The 20,896-nt window shown below is 33.6% G+C and overlaps 2 protein-coding genes across 6 annotated transcripts; one reads left to right on the top strand and one right to left on the bottom strand.

Annotated features, from left to right (window-relative positions):
* Positions 1-529: 529 nt before the first annotated feature.
* LOC124821872 (heparanase-like protein 1) lies at positions 530-5,007 on the bottom strand. Of its 4 annotated transcripts, none has more exons than XM_047293848.2 (10): positions 4,611-5,007; positions 3,582-3,824; positions 3,403-3,439; positions 3,069-3,252; positions 2,628-2,779; positions 2,317-2,550; positions 1,957-2,146; positions 1,717-1,842; positions 1,471-1,573; positions 530-1,195 (listed from the first exon to the last, which is right to left on the bottom strand). In XM_047293848.2, exons 2-10 carry the CDS (start codon positions 3,789-3,791, stop codon positions 785-787), a joined length of 1,647 nt encoding a protein of 548 aa, XP_047149804.1. In that variant the 5' UTR covers positions 3,792-3,824; positions 4,611-5,007; the 3' UTR covers positions 530-784. The 4 variants fall into 4 exon arrangements, with proteins under 4 accessions (XP_047149804.1, XP_047149868.1, XP_047149938.1 ...); XM_047293912.2 differs by lacking the exon at positions 4,611-5,007 and adding an exon at positions 4,483-4,599; XM_047293982.2 differs by lacking the exon at positions 4,611-5,007 and adding an exon at positions 4,206-4,476.
* Positions 5,008-9,894: 4,887 nt separating this feature from the next.
* Positions 9,895-20,613, top strand: LOC124822083 (uncharacterized). 2 transcript variants are annotated; one of them, XM_088105047.1, is made up of 12 exons: positions 9,895-10,431; positions 10,794-12,089; positions 12,978-14,771; positions 15,293-16,390; positions 16,916-17,020; positions 17,168-17,257; positions 17,459-17,569; positions 19,040-19,191; positions 19,394-19,656; positions 19,732-19,945; positions 20,085-20,151; positions 20,239-20,613. In XM_088105047.1, the coding sequence occupies exons 1-12, from the start codon at positions 10,375-10,377 to the stop codon at positions 20,419-20,421; spliced, it is 5,430 nt and encodes a 1,809-aa protein (XP_087961173.1). In that variant the 5' UTR covers positions 9,895-10,374; the 3' UTR covers positions 20,422-20,613. The 2 variants fall into 2 exon arrangements, with proteins under 2 accessions (XP_087961173.1, XP_047150036.1); XM_047294080.2 differs by lacking the exons at positions 19,040-19,191; positions 19,394-19,656; positions 19,732-19,945; positions 20,085-20,151; positions 20,239-20,613 and adding an exon at positions 17,653-18,541 and having other exon boundaries at positions 9,905-10,431.
* Positions 20,614-20,896: the final 283 nt, after the last annotated feature.

Below are 20,896 nucleotides of genomic sequence, written 5' to 3'. Positions count from 1 at the left end.
TATTGTTGGGACAAAAATCATGGTTCGAATGGTTTTTCTGTTTCCAAAAAAGCAATCCGTTTAAATTAACTATGTAAAACAATTTTTGGCATTAGAATTGTGTAAAACTATAATTTCTTATTTGATTGAATTAGCGAATTGAAGTAGGTTTTTAAATATCAAGCTTATCAGAGCAATGAAACATTTTTATAGCATTACTCTCTTAATCGCATTCATTTATTATTAGTTGATATTAATTAAGCCAAAATTCACTCTATTTATGTCAAACTTATAATTTCAGTAGTTAATATTAATTAAGCCAAAATTCATTCTATTTATATCAAACTTGTACAGTCAATAATAAGTACATTGCTTTTATTTTATTAATGATTAAAAAATGTTAACAAAATTAGATATAATTTAGCTGCAATATCATTGCTTATTATTTTATCAAAAGAATTAGTAAAAAACAAATACATCAAACGTTTTTATTTAAACAAGATAATTTTATTGATAACCAACATAATTAGGCAAAAGACTTGCTCAATAATAATAAAAAAAAAACTCAGTCAACCACTTAATCAAGCGATAACATATTTACAATAGATAGTTTCACTCTAATCTAAATTTTATCTAACAAAATTAAGTGGTTGAACTTTTTCATGGACTAGAGACAAATTTTAAATAATTTGAATAAAGTGTAAAGGTGATTACAACTTTGACACAAGTATATATAAGCTATTAAATACATAATGACAGTCCTAATAATTAGTAGTCTACAAGATTCACTTAAGGAGGGTTTGGGTTAAAGTTTTGTTTGAGCAGCACAAGGTGGAGCATCAAAGTAGGGCAATACAACAAATGCAATGGATAAAGGAGCTAAGTGTATTGGAGAGTGCACACTAATGAGACGTGGTTCCATCTTCGGAATTTCTCCATCATTTGTCAACTCTAGGGGAACACCATTCAGCAACATGGTTTGGCTTCTAAGGTAATTATCTTTTGAATTTAAGTGGTACTCCTCCCTGAATGTCACATCTGATCCTTTTCTTCCAATCCAAGAAAATGCCCTCTTCAGATTATTTATGAATGAATTTTCTACATGTATACTTGTACCCTTTTCATGTCCTCCACTACTCAGAGGCACTCGATCACGAACCATCAGTGTGAAACCAGTCTGATTGCTCAAATTGATCAGCAGTAATGTTATACCATCCTGTATAATCAAGTTAAAACAAAATTATAGGAATGCTTATCGTGCAATTCAAACTACCTACAATTCAATTCATGGATGTTAATATATATAATATCACGTTGCTTTTTCTATGAATCGACCTACAATGCAATCTAGCATATAATAATGTATGATTGTTGGATGTTACACGAACTTAAAATTTCACAAGTTTGTAAGCAAAGATCAGATATAGAAGAACGAATATCCTATTGTTCCTTCGCACAATTTATGCTTCTATAAGATTATATGACACTTACTCTGCCTTTCGAACAATGTGCATAAGTGCGTAAAGAAGGTGAAAAAACATCACTACTGGCTGCAAGAACAGTCTTCCCCATTAGTCGATGCCACAAAAGTGCACTGCTCAAAACATCATCATGACAGACATAGATTAGATATGTAAAGCAATATATTTTTACATTATTATAACTACTCAAGAATGTAGAAAAACGTATTTCTGTATTCCTTTTCCCTTCATTTACATTTTTTAAATTTACACTTGCCTGTAGTAGTCAGGATTAGGAACGAAAGTAGTGGTATCGAGAAGTCCGTAGTTTCCTCCAATTATAGTTTGTCTGCAGTAAACCTTAGTGTCGTATCTGGATGCCATTCCAAGTTGATCTAAGTACCTGTAAGTCACCTAAATCTTAGAACTCCTTGATTATTTTAATGATGTTTTTTGTAAAACAAGATATTATAATTAAAGAGGAACAGAAAATGACGCAAGGAAGAACCAAGATTACCAAAAGCTATCTACAAATGTGTTAGAAATTTGACGACCACCGCTGTTGAATGCTCCACCAGCTTCTCCTACCCATGCAGAAGACCAATGACCATATTTTTTAATGGTTTCTGAAAGACTTCTGAAAATTGATTCCACCTTGCTCAAGTGTTCGGGATCTAGAATCTTCCTGTCAAGATGCTCGTCACTACCTGAAAAAAAAAAGAAGAGAAATTTACTTGACACACTAACCAGAAAGGATTAGACTAAAACACTCTCCATATAGCTGTTTTCTTTCACATCCATCATCTAGTTATGTTAGAATGTAAAATATTCTCTAAAGATGACTATAGTAGAAATAGTAAGGTAACTGAAAACAAACCTGGGCCCAAATTATAGAGATGATGAGTGAGCACATTGACTATGCCTGGACCTGTAACCTGAAGAAGCTTATCATACCAGTCCTTAGAATAGAACCCTCCAGGTGCTACAAGTAAAGGTTTGAAATCGGAGTTATTGTATAATGAGTTTAAAACTTCTTTAAGCTTTATCAAGTCTTTCCCGTACTGTACAGCACTCACACTTGCTGCAATGCCCTTCCCACTCAACTCGTTACCTATGACAGCACAGACAAGAATCAGTTCCAGTGAAGCAAAAATTGAACATACCAAATAGCTTTGTCTTCTGTCCTACCAAATTCCCATGAGTCAATCTTGTACCCCTTTGAAACAGTGTAATTGATTAAACCATAAGCATTGGAAGAGTCCCAGTCTCCTTGCCAAAGAGTATTATGGCCACTGGGGTGCCTCCCCTTGAGTGCATTCAAACCAAATGTCACAATGGCCCTGCAAGTGTCAAACTCAAGCTGTTACACCACAGATAATCACCTCTTCCCCACCCTTTTCTTCTTTCCTTACACTACAAATGTGCTTAGGCTAGCACTCAAAATGCATGTGAACAGAACTGAGGTTTCTGACAACTTTTATAGTTCCAGTTGAGACATAACTCTAATTTTAATTTGCTTTACTTAAGTTGTGGAACCCTACACAAGAGTTTTCACGTTTTTGCTTCAGCCGGAAGGAAAAGGGGAGGGAGATGGTGAATAAAACAACGATCCGAATGCTAAATTCTCACCCTGTATTATCGAAAAAATGATTCAGCTCATCCCACCTTTTCATTTGCAAACACCCCTTTGAAAATCCGAACAATCCACCTTTCATCTTTTGAAATGGATGACAAGGGGACTTCAAACTTCCTACCTCATACAGCAACTGATCTTGCAAAGAACCTCCAACTCTTATCCTCAAAGGCTTGAGAGCTATCAAGCAACCATTATGGAAAGAATGATATCACACTAGTAAATATTCCAAACATGTTACCAACAATAAAAGTATATTCAGCATCAGGAAGTCACAGAACAGAACAATAGAATTTCATCACAGTGACTGATTTTCTACAATATAAATACCTTGGATTGCCTTCACAAGGAAAGGATGAGACAAGTCCTGAAAAAACCAATCCACATTGAGCAATGACTGAAACTTCTGCAAAGCTTTCTAGACTTCTAAATGAGTCATAGGAAATAGGAAGAATACGTATACTCTTTACGTAAGTCATGTTGTATACAAACAAGCCCAAAATACTCACCAAATTTGCAGCAGATGAATTACCCCAGGGGCAATTGTTGTAATCACACTTTTCATGAGGCCACCAATCAATAGTTGCACAGATGAAGTTATCATCAGTTTCAGCGATTGCTTGAGTTCCTTCTACTAGAATCAAACCATGTTCAACATCTTGAGATAAACCCAATCGCAGAGAAGCCAGAAAGAGAAACAAGACCAGCTGGATTCCCATGAGTAGATCAATTACCACAGAATCCAAAATTAACTGCAGTAAAAAAAGGAAAAAGAAAAAAGTTAGGTTTTTGTGAAGGGTAAAAAAAACATTCTTTTTATAATTACAACTATATGAGCAGAAAAGGAAAAAACAAATCAAACCCTATAATTTAGAGACAAATCTTTTGAAGCTGCATAATTGATATTTTCTTTATCTAATATCTGTTTCTATATAAGCTTTTAATGATTAGCCCGTGGTTAAAAACTTAAGACAACAAAAATAAACAAACAAATGCATACAAAAAGAACGAATTTTTTACTTCCAATCTTCCACGAAAATTGAGCCAGTAATGTCTAATTCAAACTCTAGTCAAGAGTCAATAATTCGTTTACTTTGACAATTTCTCCATTACCAATGTTTTAAACAAGGTACCTGACGTTCAATGAACGCGAATGACAACGAACTCTTTATATATACATATTCTATTCAATATGCCTATATTTACAACAAGGAAATCGTTAATCACAATGACAGATCAAAGGACCCGGAAGCATTAGCCTATGGATCTAAATACAACACCACACCATAACCAGAAAGGAAAACTGGTATTCTCACAAGACAGGACGAACCCAGAAGAAAAGAATCAAACTTGATGAACACCCAGATAGAGAAACAGTGAAAAACTATAAAACATAAACACAACACCAACCTCAACCTTGTATTGACTTTTTGATCAAGCACAACCTTTAAAACGAAAGTGAGGCTCAAGTGTAAGGCAAGAGGTGTAAAAAAGACAACCACAATAACAACATTAATAATAATAATGTCTCACGTAACTGGCAAAGAAGGAGCACTTTCCTTGCCTCGTACTGTCCAAGAGAAAAAAGGAAAGGTTTAAGAAAACGAAGCAGCCATGATGAAGGACAAGATTGTCGTGATGTAAAGTTAGATTAGTAGTAGTTGGCTGGATGTCTGAGAAGGGTCGTGGCACAACTCACATGCACTGCTGCTATGCTAAATTAATATTAATTTTTAGCTGAAGAGGTTTTCTCATGAGGTCATTGTTGCCTCTAAACTTAGTTGTCTTTGTGGTAGATTGGTTGAAGGTATGCATCGTTTTAGGAAAACATACCAACTCAGATAACGGGTGCAAGCAAAGCAAGGGTCAATTCTTTCCCTCTTGCTTAATTGGACCAAGAAAAAAAAAGTACACAATTGTGTTTCTGATAAAACCAGAATGGAATACAATTTTTGCAATTTGCTGATATTTCAAGTCGTCTCTGTCTTGTCTTTCCTTTGTGGAGAAGCTATACCTTCTTTCACAAAACCATATTCCACCACATCAATGTACCGTCTCAAGGGGAGACTTTTTTTTAATTCATTTTATTATTTCAAAACAATTATGCCTCTTTTTATCTAAATGATGTTTTTTTAAATAAATTTAATTAATTTAAGGTTTTTTCTCTATAGAAAAAAATATATATTTTTGCTTAACACATTTTTTTAAACATAATTATTGAATGAGTAGTTATTTTGTTTTTGATTATTGGGAGTTGGTTTCAATATCCTGAAATTGCCCGTTGGTTTTTACTTATTTAGAAGTAAACGCAAATGGAAATTGAATCTATATTTTGGTTGAGCTTAATGTACATTAAAGGAGGTTTAGGTCAACTGTTTGTCGAAATTAAAATTGCAGAAACTTTGACTTTAATATTATAATTGCAATCGCTAATCACGGTGTCTTAGTCCTTTGCATGGTTGTTTCGGTTTATTTTTTTAAAAACAATCTCTTATTTATTTATTTATTTTAACAATTTGCTATTATTTTCTTAACAATAAATAATTTCAATTAAGTACATCTTTTAATAACGCTTAATAAACTAATTAAAATTAAAATAATATGCAAATACGTTTTACTTCATATTATAAATTTCAATCTTATTAAAATATTAGAGTTAATTAGAACGGAAGAAAATATTTTGCTCTCCTCAATTTTGTTTACAAGTTAAATATCTAACATCTCCTAAGTATAAAATTTGTAAATAAAAAATTATAAAATTTATTATGCAAAATATATAGTTAATATATATATATGGGGTTTGCTAACGCGCGTACGCATGTTTTTCAGTTGGTACATTTTAGCAATGTGTACTGGGTTTTAGTAGACAAAAATATCCTTATATACCATGAATTCTAAGTTATAAGGTTAAGGGTATTTTAATAATTTTCATTCTCAAAACTAAAAAAAAAAAAAGAAACCCCCAAACCCTTATTCACCTCTCTCATTCCTCTCAACCCTTTCTCTTTCATCTTTCTCACTCCAATCTTTTCTCTGTCATCCCTACTTAGCCCCAATTGAAAAAATCAGAAACACCCTACTGTAGCCCAATTGAAAAAATCAGAAACACTTGTCATTAAACAATCTTACAAAAAAATGATTTTATAATGAATTTTGATCTTATAATTTTTGTCTTATCTAATTTTATCCAATTTTCACAAGCATAAAGGAATTGGTAATTGACCTGGAAAAAATCAGAAATACTTGTTGTTAAACAATTTCTTACAAAAAATGATTTTATAATGAGTTTTTATTTTATAATTTTTGTCTTATCTAATTTTATCTAATTTTCACAAGCATAATGACATCCGAAAGAATTGGTAATTGGCCTGGAGGATTTTTTTAGAGATGATGATTCAACATATGCAGATGATGAAATTAGAGAAATTAGTGAAGATGGTGAAATTGAAGAGATCTTGAATGAACCTTTGCCTCAAGAAGGTGAATATGTCAATGACTCAACTCTTTAGAAAGACAAATTGTTTAAAGGCAATTTCAATTGGGGCTACAGTAGGGATGACAGAGAAAAGGTTGGAGTGAGAGAGATGAAAGAGAAAGGATTGAGAGGAATGAGAGATGTGAGTAAGGGTTTGGGGGGTTTTTTTTTTTTTTTTTTTTAAGTTTTGAGAATGAAAATTATTAAAATACCCTTAACCTTAAAACTTAGAATCCATGATATATAAGGGTATTTTTGTCTACTAAAATCCGGTACACATTGCTAAAATGTACCAACTGAAAAACAGGCGTACGCGCGTTAGCAAACCCCTATATATATATATATATATATATATATATATATGGTTATTAAAATACAATAACTATAATAATATAATACACAACATAGAATATACATAATAGACAAGATATTTTAGAATTTTAGAAAATCAGATACATGTATTAATATTTGATGCATTGAAGACGTTCACTTGTAATTTCCTCTGTTGCTCTGTAAAGTTATTTTTAATGAATTTTATCCTATCACACAAAGTTAAATTTGTGTATTAGTTGATTCCTACTTTTGAATTTTAAGAAATTTGAACAATGTAAAATGTATACTTTTCATATAATTTTTTTTCTTGTTTAAAAAATAAAAAATCATATCATATTTAAAATGTTTCATATTTTATTTAGATAAAATCTTAACATTAAAAAAGATCAAGTAGCTTTTAAAAAGAGTGTAACTAAATTGAATGAAAATAATAATAAAAGAAAATAAAAGACAAAAAATTAATTAATTAAAATATATATTAAAAAATTATTATTTCACGAACTTCTAGCAGATAAAAAGAAAAAAAAAAAGAAAAAAAAAGAGAAAGGAAACAAAAAGAAAGAGATAAGATAATATAAGATTACATTAATGTAAGAATAACTTTAAAAAAATTAAAGTAAAATGAAAATTTAACTTATAAATAGATGGAGTGGAAGAGAAAATGTGAAACAATGAATGAAATAAGATACTAGAAAAAGAAAAAAAGAAAAAGAAAGATGATTTGTAGGGTTTGTCATAAATTTTAATCATCTAAATGTAATTACAAGGTGTCAATAGAATCAGTAAGGTATCTCATTTAATTTATTCCAGTTAACTCATTGATTATGTTTATTTACTTACTCATGTTATTTAATTTATTATCATTATATATTGGTCTTCTTCATTAAATTTATGATTGTGTTATTTAATTTGTTTCTAATTATACATTAATTTTATGTATCAATTTATATCTTTATTACTATTTTTGTTTATGACATGGTGACTCGTATCTATTTATTTAAAGTTAATGTTTTGTTTTTTATTTTATTTTTGTATTATTTTAAAAACCATCATTTATAATTCAAATAAATATGTATAAAATAATAAAATAAGGTAAAAGTAAATAATGTTTTATTTAATGAACTTAAATGAAAGTTATTTATATATTATTTTTTTTACATCTGTTGATGATGTATAGATTATTACTAAACAAAAAAATTACATATTTTAATACTCACCCAATTTTATGATTGTTTAAGAGTATGTGATTTGGAAAAGAGTTTTATATTTGGTTAAAATGAGATGAGATTAAATTGATAAAAGAACGTGTTTCAAAAATCACAATTTGGACATTACATAATGAAAGATAAAGTAACATTTTGGACTAATATATTTACAAACCAAACTTGAGACTGCTCAACATTGTTAAGGTTGGAGAGTGAATATATATGTTTTTTTGTAGGTTGATAAACGAGTTTTATAGCTGTAGGTCAAATCTCAAGTCTCATTGTATGTATTATATGTTTATTAAGATTTATATCAAAGACTTACTAATATCTCACTCTATATTTTTATTTTGTATGTAATTGCTAAACGAGTATAAGAAGAACAAACTTTTATGCAAGAAATTTTTGAGAGATACTTTTATAATGCTCATGGAATATTTATATTAATATCCTTATAAAATATTAAATATATAGATAATTCTCTATTGTGATGTATAACTCTTATATACTATACAAAATATGTTTTCACCTTATATAAGGTTTAAGGTTTGAAGTCTGAAGCTAAATTAGGTGTAATATGGACTATAATAAAGTCTATAAACCCAAATAAAAAAAGATAAGTTAATACAAAGAAAAGTCAAATTCACATGTTTAGTTTACCAAATTTCAACAAATTTAGCATAACTTAAAAACCATAGGAACAAGTAGAAGAGTCCAAATATATTATATATTTAAATTAAAGCTTTTGAAGTATCTAATATAATAAAATCAACAAAAAAAAATCATTACCAAAGTGGAGGATATACAAGTTAAAAATGCAAATTTAAAACAAATATCTCAAATAACTCAATAAAAGAATGGAAATGAATCAAAACCAAAATAATTAGAAAGTACAATCTCTGTCCAATATAAATATGTTTACAAAATATGTCTTAACACCCATCTTAATCCAAGATGAGTCATCTAAACCTATCTTAATTTGTCAAAAAGTAGATTCAACTTGATTTCAACTCAATCTAATCTAACTTATATCAATATGTGTTTAGTCCGACTTAATACAACTTGAATAAAACTTAATTTTAACTTGACTTAAATAAATATGATTTGTGTCAACTTAACTAAAATTCGACTAACTTAGATCCATTTTAGTTAACTTGAGATTATTTGAATCTCACTTGACTTAATTTTACTTGACTTTAGATCTGAAGTGTGTAAAAAAAATTTAAAGTTAGACCAAAAACAAATAATTCAAACTATTCTTCTCAAATCCCATATCTTAAATAATGAGTTTTTATATGAGAAATCTATTGTTCTGTTCTTTTATTTTTATTTTTGCAAATTCATATAAGCAACCTAACGCAATCATCAGAATATAACTTCTCTTGCATCTTCTCTTAAAATTCATGAACAAAAATAAGAGGAACGAAATAAATTAAGGTTAAGAGTCGGATGGAAAAGTCCAATACTATTTTAATTTGGATTTTTAATCTTCATTTATTCATATTTTTTCTCACTGAAAAATATAATAACCTTATAAATTATCAAAGTATGTACTTTAAGACAAAAAAGAAAAAAATAGACATATCAATTTCAATCCTAATATATCTTACGATAACAGATTGATTTGAGCTATCTTAATTTTTCTAAGCTCACTTATTTAGTGATTTGTTTTGTAATAGTTTAATTTTTCCAAGATAAAAAGCTTCTCACATCGGTTACCTTAATCATAATTTGTTGTTTGATGTTTGGAAGAGATTCTTTAAAATAGTTAATAAAACAGAAAAAAAAGAAAGAAAGAAGAAATCTGTTTTATGGTAAAGTATCTGTACTGCACCACCGACCCAACCAACAAGAGAAAATAAAGAAAGGGAAAGAGAAAACGCAATGGTTGTGTGGTGTCTGCAATGCATGCTGTTTCTCAACCCACCTATAAACCTCATTCCCTCCTTTTCAACGCTCTCTGTTCATTTCTTTTCCAAATTTTCCTCAAAACCCTAACCAAAACTGCACAATCCCCTTCTTCCACGCTACCCTTTCGATTTTTCTCTCTGTTTTCTTTTCCATCGTCTTTTCCACTCTAATTTTCAAGAGTAATTGCTTTACTCGCACTCTTTTTTTGGTACAGTATTTCAATTTAGCTTTCAAATTCCTTCTCAATCGATACCCTTCCCTCCGTGCTTCAATGATTCTCGATTTCGACAGTGTCTTGTTTTATCATCCCTATGAGAGTTTTTACGAAATGTTGCTAACTTTTTTCACGTAATCACTTATTGCATTGGTCGTTTCTTGATGGAGGATAATGAAGTCGTTGATGATCGGAACTCAGGGTGGTTCCAAGTTAAAAAGGTTTCTTTTTTTTTTCTTTAAATATTTTAACTCGTTTGAGATGTATTTTACTATGACATTTTGATTTGTACTTGATGAGAGATAAAATTGAAGACACAATAAGGAAATCTGTAGACCTAGTGTATAGTTATTTACTAATTAATGCATTCACAGTGGATGGATCAGTCATTAAGTATTCATATATTTGCTCTAACCTTTAATCTTATTTTTCAATTTGATTGTGCTAATTCTTAAATATAATCACTCATCTCCTTTGGTTATATCTGAGCCTTGCACTGAAGATTATTTTCTTCCTTTTCTGCGTAGCTTGTTGTACAAGTGTTACTTACATGTTCTAATTTTGTCATTTCTTTCTTATCCAGAAGCACAGAAATACTTCGAAATTCTCTTTGCAGAGTTGGGTGGGAGGATTTTCGGGCAAAAATGCCTCTAACTCTTTGCACACTCAGCATTGCATTACTAAAACCGATGACAGTTCACGTAGCCAGCAGAAAAATAATCCTTCAAGGTCAGGGGAAAATTTTTCACAGAACCCTGCCTCTGGGAGTGTGTCGAGTTCTCTTGCTGAATCAAATGAAAAAGAGAGCACAAACTGTTTTAATACAGGCGTAGTTAGACATAATGCAGAAAGTCAGAACTCAACTGCATTAATTACTGTTGATTCTCAAGGTAAACATGAAGAAGTTAGGAAATTACAGCAAACTGATAAGCCTGACTTAGCCCAGAAAATAAGATGGGGTGATTTAGAGGAGGGGGGCTTGGCACTGCCCCATGAAAACTTGATTGGGGTTGGGATCAAGTTCGGTAGTATTGGAGATGATAGTTTGCTTAGCTGTAGAAAGAATGAGAATATTCCTGAACCTTGTGATTCATATCATGCTCAAGAAAAAGACTTAATGGTGAATGCTATCAATGGAGGGTCTGCTTCTGATCAGATCCCTTTGATGAGACATGAAGATGAAATACTTGGGGAGAATGGTAAAGATGTTAAGAATGTATCTTTGGAACATTTTAACAATCAACAAATGGTTGAGGAAAGAATTGGTCCAGAAGATGAGAACAATGACGAAGGGAATAAACCAACAACCCATGGTGCCGTAAACAATGACAGTCTGTCCACCAAAGATGCTGCCGAGGTCACAAGTCATGCACATGCCTCTTCTAACAATTTGGTAAGTGATAAAAAAATGTGCGAAGTGCCAGAACAAAATGGCAGTTTAAGTGAAGCAGTTACTGCCCACTGTACCGAGTCACAAGTGCCTGAAATTGTCAATGATTCTGTGGTTTCTACTGAAGCCGGTAGGGTTTCACTGGATCGTAATGGGGAAAATGTTGTTTCAACCTCTCAAAATATGGGTTCTCTCGAAGAAGGTGATTCCAATGAAAGCAAAGAAAGGTTTAGGCAGAGGCTTTGGTGCTTTCTGTTTGAGAATCTTAATAGGTCTGTGGATGAACTTTATCTTCTTTGTGAACTAGAATGTGATTTGGAGCAGATGAAAGAGGCAATTCTTGTTCTTGAGGAGTCTGCATCTGATTTTAGAGAGCTAATCACTAGAGTAGAGGAATTTGAAATGGTTAAAAAATCTTCCCAAATAATGGATGGCGTTCCTGTCATCTTGAAGAGTGATCACCGCAGGCCACATGCTCTATCATGGGAGGTATGTGCGTTCACATATTTTTGCTATTTATCTGCTCCCTTCCTTGGTTAAGTTCATATTTTGTGGTTCCAAGATACTAAATCATAAATTTTATATGTTGTACATGACAACCGTGGATCCTCTGTCAAAGAAAATAAAATTTATTCACTAATAATGAATTTTTTTTGAATAATGTCTATATTTTTCCGTCTTGTTAAGCAAAAATACTAAAGATACTTACACTTGTTATCATTGAATGCGTGAGACAAATTGAGTGTAATTATGTGCATTTATGCAGAGGGCGGAATAATTATTCGCTAATGACATTATATATACACCATCCCTTTTCATTTCCTTCTTATTTTTCTTTTATCAATTGTGATGAGGGCATAATGAAATTAGAAGTCTTGATATGTATCTGTAACTCCTGCATAAATATGCATCTGCCTTGATGATTGTACGTATATCTAAAGTTTCTACTTTGTCTGATGGGTATGATAGATGTTAGGATCAAATGAACTAAGCGTGAACGTACTCATCTAACACTGTTACAAGATCTAACCCACCATTGGATATTATTTGTTTATTGTACTTTTATAACTTTTGCATGATGAAATTCAAGCCATCCCAACTGGTTTAGACTAACAGTTATTGTAGTTTAGACTAACAGTTATTGTAGTTTAGACTAACAGTTATTGGTTTATTTGTCTTGGACTAAGAAAAAAATATAAATGAAGCATAACATTTATTTATTTTTATTTAAGCATGAAATCACTTATGGTCTAGACATGTTTACTTGTTTGCTTTCTGGTTTCTGAAGATGCTGATCCATAATGAGTTTATCTGTTAGAAATCTGTACAATCTGGCTTTCTTATGTTCTTGATGTTTAGATGCTCTATGGATTCTAGGTCCGAAGAATGACAACTTCACCACATAGGGCAGATATACTATCTTCATCTCTTGAGGCTTTTAGAAAGATTCAACAAGAGAGGGCTATCTTGCAATCAGGTACCACAGAAAGTTCCATGTCTTTGACTTCTGAATCTATTGGCAATACAAACAAGTCTAGGGTCATTAATGGGACAGATGCTGTCAAATATTTGGTGACGAAGTCAAGAAAGCATGTTGGATCTTCAGATGACAGACAAGGTAGCCTGAATGAAAAAGAGCATATTATTGAAGGGGGAAAATCCTGTGACTCAAACACAATGCTAAATGGATGTAACCCTCCAGAAAACATATTAATTTCAGAAGTTAAGTTATCTAAATTACCTCCATTGGAAAATTCTTTTGCTTCTGCCACCACCAAGGGTAAAAGAAATCACCTTGGTTCTGGACTGGACAAGACGCTTTATAAGAAAGATAAAGTTCTAACAGAAGGTGTTAATGAGAAACCCCCCAGATCCACAGATAACATTAGGAGGCAAATGTCACTGCCTGAAAAAGATAAGGAGAAAAGGAGTACTGCCCCGGGAAAGTCTTTGAATGCTTGGAAGGAAAAGAGGAACTGGGAGGACATACTTTCATCTCCATTTCGTGTCTCTTCCCGCATGCCATATTCACCAAGCCTGGGCCGGAAAAGTGCTGAGCGAGTACGTACTCTGCATGATAAACTAATGTCTCCTGACAAAAAGAAGAAAACAACTTCAGACTTAAAAAGGGAAGCAGAAGAAAAGCATGCCCGTGCTATGAGAATCAGAAGTGAGTTAGAGAATGAAAGAGTCCAAAAGCTTCAACGAACATCACAAAAATTAAATCGTGTCACAGAATGGCATGCTGTTCGTCATATGAAGTTACGAGAGGGCATGTATGCCCGCCATCAGCGCAGTGAATCTCGTCATGAAGCTTTCTTAGCTCAAGTGGTGAAGAGAGCTGGTGATGAAAGTAGCAAGGTTAATGAGGTTCGGTTTATTACTTCCTTAAATGAAGAGAATAAAAAATTGATTCTGCGTCAGAAACTTCATGAATCAGAGTTGCGGAGAGCTGAAAAGCTTCAAGTGCTGAAATCTAAGCAAAAGGAGGATTTGGCAAGAGAAGAAGCTGTTATAGAGCGTCGAAAACTCATTGAAGCTGAGAAGTTACAGCGCCTTGCTGAGATTCAGCGGAGAAAGGAGGAGGCTCAAGTAAGACGGGAAGAGGAAAGAAAAGCGTCAAGTGCAGCTCGGGAAGCAAGGGCAATCGAACAGCTTAGGAGAAAGGAAGAAAGAGCCAAAGCACAACAAGAGGAAGCTGAACTTTTGGCCCAGAAATTGGCAGAGAGACTTAATGAGAGTGAACAACGTCGTAAGATTTACCTGGAGCAAATTCGGGAGAGGGCAAATTTGAGGGATCAATCGTCCCCTTTACTGCGGAGATCATTAAATAAGGAAGGGCAAGGTAGATCTACCCCTACAAACAGCATCGATGATTCTCAAACAAATGTTGTTTCTGGCATTGGTTCTACTAGTCTTGGAATTGGCAATATCACATTGCAGCACTCAATGAAGAGAAGAATTAAGAGAATTCGGCAAAGGCTAATGGCTTTAAAGTATGACTTCCTTGAACCCGCTCTTGGTGGTGAAAGTGCTAGCCTGGGATATAGAGTAGCAGTTGGTGCTGCTAGAGCAAAAGTTGGCCGGTGGCTTCAAGAACTTCAAAGACTTAGGCAAGCAAGAAAAGAAGGGGCCGCAAGTATAGGTTTAATAATTTCTGAAATGATCAAGGTATTGTTTTTTGTTCACCGGTAATTATATCTCTCTCCTTATGAACCGATGTATGTTAACATGTTCAAAGTTAAGAATGTTTCTGTGGGTAAAATTTTGTATGGATAGATGTTCTGTATTTGCACTTCTGTTTTCTGAATCCTGTGCTAATTAAAATAGCACTTCTTGGAGAGCTCTTGTTTAGTCAGTGAATAAATATTAATCTGGAATAACTAGTGATTCTTGATGCTGTATTTGTTTTAGTTATTGCTTAGATTTAGTTTGTCTTATCTGGTTGGTGCTTGCATATGGTCTTCTTACTGTTGAATCAGAAATCATAAATCACTTAACTTGCACGGATAATTGTCCAACCAATCCTTGTTCCTGACTAAATGTTGAACCAAGTTCCTTTCCCTTAAGAATATTTACAGTTTAAGCGAGTGCATTTCCCCTTTTATATTGTGGAGTTTTTGGTTAGTAATTTTTTTCAATTGCTATTTTTTAAATTTATGTTAATTTATTCATTGATTATTATTTTATAGTATTTGGAAGGAAAGGATCCCGAGTTACAAGCATCTCGTCAAGCTGGACTACTTGATTTTATTGCTTCTGCCCTGCCTGCATCTCACACATCAAAACCTGAAGCATGCCAGGTTATGTTGCACTTGTTAAAACTTCTGAGAGTTGTGCTGTCTACACCTGCAAATAGAAGTTATTTCCTTGCACAGAATCTTCTGCCTCCAATTATCCCAATGCTTTCTGCAGCTCTTGAGAATTATATAAAGATTGCAGCATCTTTAGGTGTTCCTGGTAACTTCAGTTTGCCATCAAGTAAAGCATCAGTTGAAAACTTTGAATCAATTTCTGAAATATTAAATAACTTTTTGTGGACTGTTACTGCGATTTTTGGTCATATAAGCTCAGAAGAGAGACAACTTCAGATGCGAGATGGCTTATTGGAGTTACTGATTTCTTACCAAGTTATTCACAGGTTAAGAGATCTTTTTGCACTTCATGATAGGCCACAGACGGAAGGGTCAGCATTTCCTGGCCCTATTCTCTTAAGCATACAACTTTTGGTGGTTTTGACCTCCAGATCTGGAAGATTTTGTTATATCGACTGGGAATCTTGCCCTTTGACAATGGAGCAGGAAATTGGTAGTGAAGGGACCAAGCTTGCTGATTCTGCACATTTTGTTGTGAATAATTCCTGGGGAGATTACACTCCCCTATCAATGATCAATGGCAGCTCAGTTGTGCATTTACCTGATGTCCCTGAGGACAGACCATTAGATGAAATGATTAAGGTGAACAAGAATAATGAATCTATTTCTATTGGGAAGGATTCTGAATTGGAGCATGATAGTTCTGTTAAATTGAAACATGATGATATAGAAAAGATAGATCTAGATGAATCCAAGAAAAGTCAGAATGGGGATATGACTAATTTGTCTATTCCCCAAAAGGACGAGAAACATACAGTGGTAAATGCTACAATACAGAAAAACGAAAAAGTAACAAATTTGGGTCAGCCAGTAGTATTTCTTCTTTCAGCTATTTCTGAAACAGGACTTGTCAGTCTCCCTTCTCTTTTGACTGCTGTTCTTCTGCAGGCAAACAATAGATCATCCTCAGAACAGGTAGGTTTTCTACAACCTGCAAGTTCGTTCACAGAAGTTGTATTGAATTGTTTTGAAGATCTTTATTGTGAAAAATCAGTAGATTTCTGATATTGGCCTGTTAAACAAATGTTTTCTTCGAGGATAATTACTCAGGTCTGAGTTCACGATGCAGTCAATAATTGTCATTTATCAGTAAACCGATGTTTTCTTTGTTTTTCTGAAGAATTTGCCGTTAGCTAATGTCACATGCCTAATTATGTCCTTTTATTGAAAGGATTGCTTGTAATTGTCTGTTTTGTACATACAAGTATTCTTATTTATAATGAAAAAGATTTACAGTAATAAAGAACAAAATCAATGATTAAAATTATGAAATATTTCCTTATTTGACGTAGTCAAATCATAATATATTTTCCTATTTAATGTAATTAATCATATGTTTAACAACTTCAATTGCTCGTCTGTCCTTGTAACAAGTAAATAAGTAGCTATTATTATTTTTGTTGTGCTATGTCTAAGTTGAATAACTTCATTTTCTTCTAGGCCTCATATATCCTTCCATCTAATTTTGAAGAGGTGGCAACTGGAGTACTGAAGGTGCTGAACAACGTGGCTCTTTTGGATCTTGTGTTTTTGCAGCGAATGCTGGTAAGTTTGCTTATTTTCCTTGTAATAATGATCTATTAAAACAGCTGCATGTTAAATTAAGATCGCTAATATGTTTGATTTTCTCTTTTTCCTGGTACTGATTCTTGCTTATGTATTCATATTTTCCTTATGCTGTTATACTTCCAGGCTAGGCCTGATTTGAAAATGGAAATTTTCCATTTGATGAGCTTCCTTCTTTCTCATTCTGCCATCAAGTGGAAATCTCCCACTGATCAGGTGAATCACCAACAACTTGAAATGCTTTCATAATCTTAATTGATACAATACTTATGTTGACCTTGCTAAGCCTAGCTTTCCTAACTAATATTCATAATGGAAAAGACCCCTTGCCTCCACTCTTCATGCATGGTTGGTATTTGGATGTACCTTTGCTAGAATGCCATAGTTACTAAAATGCCATTGCATTTTTTTTTTCAGGTTGGTTCTCTTGTGCTTGAATCTTTATCTCTCCTTGGTCACTTTGCCTTGTTTCATCCGGGAAATCAGGCTGTTCTTCGATGGGGACAGAGTCCCACCATCCTCCACAAGGTCTGAAACTCTAAATATTATTTAATTTTGGTTTATTTGTTCTATTTATCGAGTTAATCTAATGTTCACCCATAAGAGGACAGGTTTGCGATCTGCCATTCGTTTTCTTCAGTGACCCAGAGTTGATGCCGGTCTTGGCTGGCACATTAGTTGCTGCTTGCTACGGGTGTGAGCAGAACAAGTTTGTAGTTCAGCAAGAACTGAGTGTTGACATGCTACTTTCCTTGCTGAGGTCTTGTAGGAATGCTGCACCTGCAACTCAGCTTAATTCCGCCTTAGACAATTCCACTACAGATGAATCTAGTGAATACAATCAAGTAGGTGCCGAAATTAAAAAACCGCATGTGGAAATTCCTGTAAAATGTGCCCGTTCCAATGGCAAAGCCACTCGGACTTCCTTTGGAAAGAATGGTGCATCGGGAAATAACGTAAAAAATGGCAGAATAAGAAGCCAACGGGACGCCAAAACAACTAAGCATTCTGAAGAACTGGCTCCTAAGCACGGCGAGCCTTCGTATTTAATGTTGCACTGTAGATTTCCCTCCAGTTTCATCGATAAAGTAGAGCAGTTCTTTTCAGCTGAAATTGCTAACGGGGTTGATGAACTCTGAGGTTAAATATCGTGAACCCATTTTTGTTGGTAATGCACGGATCTTCACGCGTTAACTGAATATGGTCCCTTATACATGTTTCACACTGCTAATAAAGCCACACCAAAATTCTTAAAGCTGACGTCTCTGAAGATTAACCTGCCCGAGTTATAACCAAAGGTCGTTTCTTAGTCAATGCCAAAAATATTGTACTTTCTTGGAAGTAATATATTTTGTAGTAGGAGTTGATGAGCATTTTTGTAATATATAAACTATAGAAAAGTGGCGGTTGATAACAGCCACCACTAATTACCACTGCTGTAATTAATTATAGCTGATATGGTTCGGGGTAACAACCTCGGCCATATATTTGTCTTGTTTACTTCAAAGTTCAAACCTACCTCTAAGTTATGGATCTTTTATACAGTGAATTTTGTATGCAATTATGAAAATACTTTCGATAGTTTTTACTAATTTGACGGCACAGATGAAAAATAAAGAGTAAAGAAAAGATGTGCTTGCGAGCTAGCTTTTTTGTATATATGCAACTCTATTCACAAGATAATCTACGTTTCTGCCTGCCCGTAAACGTGCCATTATACCCTTCCACTACGAGGAAAAAAAGGAATAGCTTCAGTTTAGGGGCGAAGTTTCTGTTCTGATATCTTGTAATCCTCAATGTACCAAAAGTTGATTTTGTGACAAATACGTCTTTTTAGTGAGAAAGAAACCATGTAAATAAAACTGTTAACAAGTTGATGATAAAGGTTTATGTGCATGTGGGTGTAGTTCAAGGAAACGGAAAAGAGAAAGAGACGATACTTTGCATCATCTAGAGGCTGCTTGTAAAGCCTATTTTGCTTTGCTTGTCTGCATGCAGCTTTGGTCTCTGGCTGGAGGCTGCCTTACGTATAAGGCCTGCTCTCAGTTCATCTATATACAGTCAAGCAGGTTGGAAATTAGAAGTTCAGTACTGAAAAGTCTGCATAGATTTCAATTTCAAGGAATGGAAAATAGACTCCTCCAAAGAAGGTATTGGTTTCGTAAGTGCAAGTTGTAATGCCATTTGTTGTTTATCTTGATTTGAATTTCTTTATGCCGTAATTTCGTTCTGAACTGTTTCATATATTTCCTTGGTTGTGAGCTGTTTATGTTTCACATACAAAAACATCATTTTTGTTTCCTGCCAATTATATCGCTGAATACGAACCAAAAATTCTTGTCTCTATTTCAGAGTGTCATTTTCTGATCCCCATTCTCCAAAACACCATGGGTCAAGTGACAAGACTTGGAACTGGCTCCCAAGGATAACTTCTCACGATGACCACATAAGAGACGACGAGTACGTAACTTCAGTTGCAGCTACGGCATTTGCGATTCATTCTCTTGAAGAAGGAGAGTTACATGGCTCGCAAAAAATGAGAGAGCACCCCAAATCTTCGAGGCCTCAAACGATGAGAAGAGAAGAGGATGGCATATCAAAGCGGTTAAGTAATGGTAATTATAACATTCTACCTAATATTGTAAAGTTTCACTACTAGCTGCTATGAGTAATTGCTATATTTTGTGTAGCAGGGGAAACTTCCATGAAAAGGTCACTCGGACAAGACCCTAGGACCAAAGAAACTGCTTTTCCTGTTAGACGTCCAAATAGTACATCATCTCCAATACCTGTATCTCCTGCACTACGGTATCAGAGGCAGCAAGGGGTTCCATTACCACACAAAAATACCAAAACCAGACCAGAAACATGTGAAAGGGCTCTGAAGAAAATGATTCAAAAGCAGTAATGCTAATTTCTTGAGCAGCTCATTCAATATATATATATTTTTCTTTCCTGAAAAACTGTTGCCTATGATGCAAAGTGGTTGTCAAATAGGAATCTGGATTTAGTTTCCTCTTATATTGTAGGCATAATTTTTCAGGTATGAGATAATGAAGTCCAAACTTCTTTCCTGGGAGTTTGTGAAAACGATTCAGGCCAGAGTCCAGGTGGGAAGTGAAGAAGGTTTTCCTCAATTCTTAGAGATGTATTTTAAATATGTTAATTTAATAATCTCATTGGTGATGGAACAACAGGGAGCAAGGAAAGTGCAAAATTACCAGAGTAAGGTGACAAGGGAAGATATTATAGCGCAAGGAGCTAGAGCAGGGTTAGAACGCAGAAGAAGAGAACAACTTGAGACGAGAAAGAACTCGATCAAAAATCGAAAAACAAGCAAGGTCCCTGTGAAAGCATATTGTTGTCTGGCATGGAAATAAAAGCAGCTAACAGTGACTAAATGTAATTCGTACTTAAACTATTTTTATTGATCAATAAAAATGCTTGCAAAATAAACGGACGTGCACTAACTCATCAATTAGAAGTTAGTGTGCTTTTTTATTTATTTTGCCACCACTCCATTGTATTACCCTTCCAATCATATAATCCAATCTTAAGTTTCTTTCTTCTTATATTTGGATTCCTTTTACGTTGCATTTGAAAATTATTTCAAAAGAAACACAGTTTTACATAAAATCCTTAACCGTAAATCTCTTTTTCTTTGAGTCTTTTGATATTGGAAGTGTAATAAATCACGGATTAAAAGATACCGCGCAATGTTCTCCTTTTCATATCATCTTATTCTCTTCAACTTCAGCAGAAACTTTTCTGAGGAACGTAATCCAAGCGAGAGAAAAAAGAGGTTCCAAAATCATGTACAAGGAAGAATCATATATAACTTGGCCATGAAGGTGG

This window comes from Vigna umbellata, chromosome 1 (genome assembly GCF_029865625.1).
Source record: "Vigna umbellata cultivar VRB3 chromosome 1, Vumbellata_1.0, whole genome shotgun sequence".
Lineage (NCBI taxonomy): Eukaryota > Viridiplantae > Streptophyta > Magnoliopsida > Fabales > Fabaceae > Vigna > Vigna umbellata.
The sequence above is the reverse complement of the archived record's forward strand: the minus strand, read 5'-3'. Positions and strand labels throughout refer to the sequence as shown.

Coding starts and splice junctions, on each gene's coding strand:
- LOC124822083 (XM_088105047.1), top strand. CDS start 10,375: ATGGAGGATAATGAAGTCGTTGATGATCGGAACTCAGGGTGGTTCCAA. Junction 17,021..17,167: donor TGTTTTTGCAGCGAATGCTG/GTAAGTTTGCTT, acceptor TTATACTTCCAG/GCTAGGCCTGATTTGAAAAT. Junction 17,570..19,039: donor GTCCCACCATCCTCCACAAG/GTCTGAAACTCT, acceptor GTCTGCATGCAG/CTTTGGTCTCTGGCTGGAGG.
- LOC124821872 (XM_047293848.2), bottom strand. CDS start 3,791: ATGGGAATCCAGCTGGTCTTGTTTCTCTTTCTGGCTTCTCTGCGATTG. Junction 2,551..2,627: donor GATTGACTCATGGGAATTTG/GTAGGACAGAAG, acceptor GTGCTGTCATAG/GTAACGAGTTGAGTGGGAAG. Junction 1,843..1,956: donor ACATTTGTAGATAGCTTTTG/GTAATCTTGGTT, acceptor GGTGACTTACAG/GTACTTAGATCAACTTGGAA.